Genomic DNA, 9,049 nt, shown 5'->3' with positions numbered 1-9,049 from the left:
GTGTTGGGCTGGGATGTGTCCTCTGGGGCCATGAGCCAGGAACACCAGGCCTTCTGCCTGTCTGGCAGGGGCTACCCTAACCCTTGGTGGCCTCCGGCACCCGCAGCGTGATTGACAGCACAGAGCCTGTGTCTCACCCCAGAACTATGCGTCAGCGTGGAGCACAGAGGCCCTGCTGCCCCGAGCCCCACCCTGTGTGCTGGCAGCCAGAGCTGGCCAGCCCAAGCTAGAACTCCTCCCGGGGGGCTGAGGGCCAGGCCTGATGGGGGAGGGGCACCTCCATTTCTGCCCTCAGCCTCCACCCCCACCCTGCCCCTCCCACCCCCAGCCCATGGCCACGAACCTGGACAGTGTGAGCCCCACAACATGCCAGGCCAGGCAGCAGGAGCGGACGGGAAGCAGGTCAGGGCACCAGCAGCCTGACCTGGGCCAAGGGCTCTGGGCTACCTTCTGGGGGGGACATGTGCCTTGCACCCCTGCACACGTGCGGCCACCCTGGGGTTGGTGCAGTGGGGGAGGTGAGACCCCACACACTTGAAATAAACACGCAGGTTAGGACTGCTGGGAATGAGGGCCTGGTGAAGGGTCCCGGGGGTCAGAGGGCCAGGTGGGACATGGGTGGGAGGTCAGGGTCAGGACATTACAAGCGTCCCCCAAGTTCGGACCCTCCCAGCCCACTGGGACTCGCCCACCTTTCGAAGGGGATGAGACCTGGCCCAGGAACCCCCGAGTGTGCTGTGACCACACGGTGTCCACCCTCGTTCCTCTTCTGCTCCCTCCGCCCCTCCCAGGCCCTTCCTGAGTGCCCCTGCCCACCTCTGTCTGTTCTTTACTGAGGGGCACAGGAGGGGACAGGTGAATCCCCGAGGTGGCACAACCCAGGAACAGCAGGCAGGGTGGAGAGCTCCAGCTCACAGACGCAGGCCAGATGCAGGACACAGATGCAAGACACAGACACAGGACAGATGCAGGACACAGACGCAGGACAGACGCAGGACAGATGCAGGACACAGATGCAGGACACAGACGTAGGACACAGACGCAGGATGGAGGCCAGACGGAGGCCGGACGGGGACTGGACAGGGGCTGGATGGAGGCTGGACGGGGGATGGACGGGGGCTGCATGGGAACTGGATGGAGGCTGGACAGAGGCTGGACGGGGACTGGGCGGGGGCTGCACAGGATGGGCCAGGCAAGGGCGCTGCTCAGGCTCCCGGGCACTCCCTTGAAGAGCAGGTGCCGGCAATGCACGGACGGAACGCAGAGAGTGTGGTGTATGGTGGGCCTGGGACAGGGCCAAGTGGCATCTCTTGGGTCTTTGAGCTCCTCCTGAACCAGGTCCGTCTCTAAGTGTGGAGGCAAAGCCCTGAGCTGCCGGCAATGCACGGACGGAACGCAGAGAGTGTGGTGTATGGTGGGCCTGGGACAGGGCCAGGTGGCATCTCTTGGGTCTTTGAGCTCCTCCTGAACCAGGTCCGTCTCTAAGTGTGGAGGCAAAGCCCTGAGCGCGATGCCAGCGCTGCTCACGTGGAGCAATGGCTGTCCAGGCTCTTGTCCCCTGGCTTTTCGTGCGACATGCTCGAGGGGCAAATGTTAAAACGAGGCAACTTCAGGATTAAAAGAACAGGACTGTGGGGAGACCCTACGCATTGCTCGAGCACTGACGTGGAACACACAGGCCGTTTAATCCGGTTCCAACACCTACAGGGGAAGAAACCAGATGACCGGTTCTCTGCAAAGTCCTGACCTGTGGGTCAGTATGAAATGGGCTGGAATCGTGTTAAAAGGGCCACTTCACTGTGGCCCACCCAGGGGCCGATCGCTGGAAGACATGAGCACCCTCCTGGGACTGTCCCTCATTAGTTGCTAGGACAACTGCAGTGACACTCCCCCCACCCAAGGCAGACCCTGAGCCCAGCTTTGGCCCCAGCCGAGGAGGTAGAAATTCCATGTCTCCATCGCTGGCCAAGTGGCCCTTCCAGAAACCTCCTCCTTTTCTTCCTCTGTGGCTTCGACCTGCCCTGTGGCCTGTCCCCACCTAACTGCCACTCCTCCTCCCCTGAGTTGGGTAAAGAGTGGCCGGACCTCCCCCCACAGGTGAGAAGGTAGAGGCCCCAAGGGCAGCAGAAACCCACACGCTCTGGACCCGGGCCATGACCCTGCAGGTGGCACCAAGCAGTGACCTGCACATACCACGAGGGCTGGCTCAAAGCTGGCTGTGGAGACAGGACGAGACTGGGCTCCCACGCAGCTCTCTCTGCCCATCTCAACTGTGACCACAGCAACAGGAGCTCTGGAAAATCGAGACTGGTAAAAGCCCAGGGACAACTCAGATGGGGGTGGGGCAGCTTTCCTACCGGGACTGGGCAGCGCGGGCCTACCCTAGAGAGCGCGTGAAGCAGCTGGCCTGGAGGGACAGCCCCACCCTCTGACCAGAGCTCGGCCCCACCCTTCCCAGATCTGCCCAAGTGTCCTGCTCAGGAGGGCGAGGTGGGGGCGACGCGCGGCCTTGGCCGACTGCCCCCACCTGCCCAAGCCCCAGCCCTGACTGGGAAGGGCTCCTGCTGCCCTGTGCACACCAGAGCGCCCTCCTGTCCAGAGTGGAACCTGCCGGCCGCAGGCAGGTGCTGGGAGCGCCTTCCACACCCTTCCTGCACCTGGAAGCGCAGCCCCCGGCATGAGTGCAGGGCCCTGCCCGAGGCGCGGGCCAGGATCCTCGGCTTCCCACCTCGTGGTGCCTCAGCTGGCCTCACACGCACTCACACCCAGGGGTCCAGGAGCAGTCCCCTTTCTCTATAAACCCCCAGAGCAGTCCCTGGGCTGAAAGACTCAGGGGCTGCAGGTGCCCAAGAGTGGCGCCTCCTCCAGGGTTGGGGGTGCTGCACTGGAGGCATGTGTCCAGGCATCCATGCCAGGTGGGCAGACAGGGGGTGTGCCTGCAGCTCCTCCCAGGCAGCCTGGTCATTGTGGCCGGGAGAACCCAGTTCCCAGAGCCACTCCCAGGACTCCGACTGCACTCACGGTGGGTGGTCAGTCCTTCTCCCAGGAACGGGGCTCAAACCCCAGGACAGCTGCTGCACAGGGCAGCAGTGAGACCACATGCAAGCCTGGCAGAGGCTGGGCTGATGGCTGTGCCGCTCCCCTCAGGCTGCCCCCTGGTCTGTTTACAGCTGCTCCAAAACTTTAATGTGAAAGGCAGGGACAGCAGCAGGACGAGGAAGGGGACAACCAGACAGAGCCTTGGCTGGGCAGAAGGCCCACAGGAGCTGAGGACAGACACTGAGAACCTCCTCGACGGGGTGCACTTGGACCCCGACCATCGGGGACACTGGCCGGTGATGGGGCAGGGCCCAGCATTGTGACCATGTCATGCCTAGGGTGACGGATTCTCAGGGACCGTCAGGCTGGGGGCGCAAAGTCGGCCGCTGGGACGGCAGATGTCTGTCTCCACCTCGACAGCAGTAGAACCGCCGCTCCCACCCCAGAGGGAAGCCTGCGGTGGCTCCCAGAGCCCCGCTCACTGGAACCTTCTCCAGAGTGGCTGCACTTGGCTGATTCTGCAGCCCCGAGAGGAAGCAACGGGCCCCACACGTGCACTGTGCCCATTTAAAAGTTGGTCCTCGACAGGCCAGGGCGGCTTCTGCATTAAGACAAGGCTCGGGTGAACCCCTTTCCCGAGGAGGGGCTGTGTTGGGGCTCACGGCCAGCCTCGGTCACCCAGGTCAAAGACGCGATGCTGACGAAGCGGAAAGCTGGCTCGTAATTCACTCGGGGACGGAAAGATCGAACACCAGCAAGTCCCAGTTCGGGGCGATTCCTAAGGCACTCTGTGCAGTGGGCATGGCGGAGATGGGAGGCACGCGGGGCGCGTGTCGCATGGTCCCGGAGGTGCCGTGGACAGGCCCTGCAGACGTCCTTGGCGCCAGCTCGGCTACGTGAATGCTGGGTCTGCAATGCCGTGGTCGGGGTTGCAGGTGAAGGCGATGGTGACGGCGTAGCGGGTGCCCCAGTGGACCTTCTCCACCCGGTGCAGGTTCTCAGACCCCGAGGTGAAGAAAGAGACCCGACCTGGGGGAGGACAGAGAGGTGACCCTGTGGGCCCTGACACCGCTTTCATAACCAATCCACACGGCGGACCAGGGAGCCGGAGAAACAGACCCAGCAGCGCCTGGGAGGCCCCTGAGAAACAGCCCTCCCCTCCCGGCCACCAGGGGCTCCCTGGGGTGAGGACGGCACAGGAAGGAGCCGCACACTTGGGGGTGAGGCCACTCGCTCCAGGTGCCCAGACAAGCCACTGACCTCCGGGGCCTCTGGGCCGACCTCGTACAAGACTTCCAGAACTGACATTTTAGGATGTTGTTTCTAAACACACTTTGAGAACAAAAACCAAACCCTGGAGAGTTTCCAACAAAGAGCCAGGAAAGGTGAGTCAAGGCATCCAACGTGCAAACACCTAGCAGGGCACCAAAGGCGAAGGCCCGGACAAAGGTGGCGCCCACGACAGCGATCGAGGCAGCCGAGAAGCCCTGGGAGCCGGGAGCCCTTCCCGACACCTGCTTCAAGAGAACCCCACGTTTATCTGCTTCAAGATTTCACTGGCCGTGCCTAAGCCACTGCAGGCTTTTCACGGTGCGTGTTCGCTGTTCAACTGAGATTCTGAAGACACCGTGTCCCTGCCATGCAGACTGGCTCCAGACGTCCCGTGACAATTTCATCTCCCTTCAAAGTTACTGCTGGAACTCGACTTCTTCCTTTTATATTTGTAACTTGACTCTAAATCTTTGGAAAGGGGAGAAAGGTCCACCCCAGGTGTGCACTGCATTCTAGCTGTCAACAGAGAACTGTACAATGATTAGAAGTGGCAGAGCCAAAGGAATCAGGAGAATGCAATGGACCCCCTCTGAACGGAGGTCTGGAGACGCCTGGGACTCAACTTGGCGGCCACCCCTTCCACCCCAGACCAGTCAGGCCACCTCCAGATATGAAGGCAACACCTTTTTCCAGGGTAATTTGGAATCATATCACTTTCTGAGCTTACGTTTCTTAAGGACATTTTGACATTGGTTTCTTCCAGTTTCAATCAAGCCTGAGACATCAGAACAAGCAGCCCGGGCTGCATGGTGGGGCCCAGCACCTCGGGGCACTTGGCACCTCCTTCAGCCTCCAATGCCAGTCCACTCCCGCTGCTCCCCACACTGAGGACCGACACAGTTCTCCAGAGTGTGCCAACATTCAATACGAGTAGGTGTCTCTATGGCCCTCCAGCATTTCTGCACATCTTGCAACCAGAGGTAACAAAGAACAGAAAAGAAAAAGAACTGAGGATAACGGAACAGAGTCTCACGAGCTGTGGGACAATATGAAGCCACCCACCATTCACGTCACTGCAGCCTCAGATGGAGGAGAGATGACTATTGAGATGGAAATTCACTATATAAACAAACAATGACCAAAACTTTCCCCCCAATGTGATGAAAAAATCTGACTTTCACGTCCAATAAGCTTAGCAAACTCCAAGTAGGACAAATACAAATAAATCCACACCTAGGCACATCCTAGTCAAAATGATGAAAAACTACACAAAATCTGGGGCTGGCGGGTTTTCTCAGTGGTTAGAGCACAGCCTTATACCACCAAGGTCACAGGTTCAGATCCTTGTACCAGCCAGCCGCCAAAAAAGAGAGAGAGAGACAGACAGACAGAAAGAGAGAGAGAGAGAGAGGAAGACAGACAGAAAGATTATAGGAAATCTTGGAAGCAGCAGAGAAAAAAGATCTCACATACGAGGGACAGCAATACAAATGACAGCGGACTTATCATAAATAATGGAAACTGAAATAAAGAAATGACGTTTTTAAAGGGCTAAAAGAAAAATCCTATCAACCCAAAATTTCATACCCAGTGAAAATACCTTTTTTTAAAAAAAGGTGAAATCAGGACATTTTTAGCAAAGCCAAGGCCGGCAGACCTGCACTGCAAGGAATGCTGCAAGGAAGTCCGAGCCGTCGGAGCCCTGGTGTGGGGCAGCAGGAGAGGGCACCGCACGTGGCAGACGAGTGGGGACCACAGCACACCGGGTGCATTGTCCGGTCAATGCCCATAAGTGACAATAAATTGTTTAAAGAGAAAAGGATGGCATATATCATAAGGTGGAATTTATATCATACTTATAAGTAAAATACATGAAAATAAAAACGCAAAAGCAGGGGAGCAGACGAACGGCGTCCTGTTACTCGGGGTCTACGTGTGTGAAGTGGGCGAGTCAGAATTTGGATCCCACTTTGATCATTCCATGGATTCCACACAACCCTGAACGAAGTTGCCACAGGCTTTTCGTAGAAATTAACAGGTTGACTCCAAAATTCATAAGGAAATGCAGCCAAAACGTTTTGGCAGCCAAACTAATTTTGAAACAGAGAAGGAAGCCTGACTCCACCTGTTTTCAAGACTGTTTATGAAGCCACAGCAATCGAGGCAGTGCGGTGCCCAGAAGGACAGAGACAGGCCAACGGAACAGAGATAAGTGTCCAGAAATGGAGCCACACAAACATTGTCTATGCATTTTTGACAAAGCCATCAAGGGTGACCAGATGGGGGAAAGACAGTCTTTTTAACAAATGATGTTGAAGCAACTGGGTATCCATAGTAACAAATGAACACTGACCCCTACCTCACGCCATATATCGATATTACTGCAAAATGGATCAGAGGAGTAAACGTAAAAGCTCACACCGTAAAGTCTCTAGAAATACATGCAGGAGAAAAATCTCTATGATCTTAAAGGTAAGCACAGATTTCTTAGGCAGGATCCAAAGGCATGAACTATAAAAGAAAAACATCCATAAGTTGGACTTCACTAAACTTTCAAGGCTTTTCTCTTCAAAAGAGATAATTAAGAAAATGAAAAGGCAAGTCTTGCACTGGGAGAAAATACGTGCAAAACGCACAGCAGGTAACGGCCTGTCCAGAACAGGTCAGAATCCCTGCGCTCGGTGAGATTAAGACCAGGCAAGACGTGGGTAGACCCTTCACAAAAGAAGACACTCAGATGTCCGAGGAGCAATGACAAGGTGTTCAGCATCACTGGTCACCCGGGAAATGCAAACTGCAACCTCACAGTCACCTGTACATACCCACGAGTGGCAGCAGCTCTGTGGTGGCCCCATGATCCCCTACAGTCCCCCCATCAGGTATGGCCTGGGCCTGCTGACTCCCTGCTAATGAACAGAACATGCCAGTAGCAATGGGTCCCACTTCTGAGGTAAGGTCACTGAAAGACCGTGGCCCATCCTTCTCGCCCCCGCTCACTCCTGAGGGAAGTGGCTGCCACACTGTCAGCTGCCCTGTGGAGAGGCCACGTGGCCGGGAGCCTCGGGAGGCCTCCAGCAAACATCCCGCAAGGAACTGGATTCCGCCGACCTGCACGTGAGTGGGGCTGGGAGCAGATCCTCCCCGTCAAGGCTTGAGACAGCAGCAGCCCTGGCGAGACCTTCACGAAGCCTCGGGAGGGACCCTGACCAGACTCCTGACCCACAGAACCCGGGCCAGCGGCCGAGTGTGGGGTGAGGTGCTGCGCGGCGGGAGGGGACCGTACAGTGCTGAGCGCTGAGGGAGATGCGGAGCCACTGGGACAGTTTGGCAGCTCCTTATAAATTTAGATACACACTTATCACGTGACCCAGCAACTCCACTCCTAGGGATTTAACTAGGAGAAATGAAAACTTATGTCCAGGCAAAGACCTGAGACGAACGTTGGCGACCGCTCCTGTGCATGGAATGGGGGACATGAGGTGGCGGCAACCAGGCGGCCGGGAGGGCTCATCAGAAGACTCCAGGCTGCTTCCTGATGCAAGTCGGGAGTGAGGCCACATGCTCCCGCCACGTTTCTGCTGCAGCGAGACCGCCGACTTCCTGAACAAACGCCACCACTGGTGACCAGTCGGGACGGTGGAGGGTGAGAGAAGAAGAATTCAGAATCCAGAAATCCAACGTTTTCTTCCAACTCTGTCTAACTTCAAAGACAGCAACCTTCCGTCCCTTCCTCCATGAGATTTGCCCTGACTCTCACACATGAACCCGACTCCACAGACCGTGTGGCCGCAGCGACATCCTTCCTTGTGGTGAGCTGCCCTCCCAGGGCCAAGCACTGGCCTCCCCGGTGACGTCTGTGCAGCTGCAGGAGACGCCCTGCTGTGCCCCCAGGGCCACGGCCTCTCCTTGTGAGCAGCATGGGCACCTTGGGACCCCGGCTGAAAGCAGAAGGCCCGCCTTGCACATCCACAGGACAAGCCATGGCACAGATCAGCTGGCCGAGCCTCCACCGACCCCTTGGGCAGGCTCCCAGGTCTGCCGAGCACAGGTCTTCGTGCAGCGAGGGAAATAGTTAATGTCATAAAATAACTTGCTGACTCTCAGCTTGTCAGCCTGGCACAGAAATCCTGTGACCCAATCAAATGTCACTGTGTAACTCCTAGATAAAAGGCCAACACAGGCTTCTTGTACTTTCAGTGAGCCAGCAATTTTATTCTGACGGCTTGGAAGTCCATGGTAATTAAAATAATGATAGACACTACAGACATGCCCTGCAAGAACCAAACAGAGGGTCCTGGTCACTGAACCATGCAGATGAAGACGGAATCAGAAGAGATGATGTCCCCATCGCGGCGGGGAACAGCAGGCCAGCACGGGAACTGGCAACGTGGCAGGTGCAGTATCAGCCCCACCAGCAAAGATGGACCCGCAGCATCCATGCCAAGGGCTGCGCTGGCAGGACGAAGGGTGCGGCTCATCCGACTCTGTGGGATGAGACCCTCAGGACTCAGGAAAGGGGCTTTCCGGCTTCCTACTTTCCTCAGTAAACAGCCAGTAAATTATCACCCACTTCCATAAAGCAGGATTTAGCTGGCAACGGAGGGACCAAAAGTACGAAACAATCTCAGTTTTCAGAACCCTGCATGTCTTTCTGCCCTTGGGTAACAGGAGTCCCTGAAAGGCATGTGACGTCCAGCCTCTGCACCAAAAGGCATGTGACATCCAGCCTCTGCACCAA

At 57.0% G+C, this 9,049-nt stretch overlaps 1 protein-coding gene across 1 annotated transcript in view; it reads right to left on the bottom strand.

The window, feature by feature from the left end:
- Positions 1-3,168: 3,168 nt before the first annotated feature.
- Positions 3,169-9,049, bottom strand: part of OGFOD3 (2-oxoglutarate and iron-dependent oxygenase domain containing 3) — a 35,812-nt gene continuing 29,931 nt past the window's right edge. The window contains exon 8 of the mRNA XM_008586703.1: positions 3,169-4,068. Within this exon, the coding sequence (XP_008584925.1) occupies positions 3,932-4,068 (137 nt within the window). The 3' untranslated portion in view covers positions 3,169-3,931. The remainder of the gene's footprint in view (positions 4,069-9,049) is intronic.

The sequence above is a fragment of the Galeopterus variegatus genome, unplaced genomic scaffold (assembly GCF_000696425.1).
Source record: "Galeopterus variegatus unplaced genomic scaffold, G_variegatus-3.0.2 Scaffold4085, whole genome shotgun sequence".
Lineage (NCBI taxonomy): Eukaryota > Metazoa > Chordata > Mammalia > Dermoptera > Cynocephalidae > Galeopterus > Galeopterus variegatus.
This window is presented reverse-complemented; position numbering and strand designations above follow the sequence as displayed.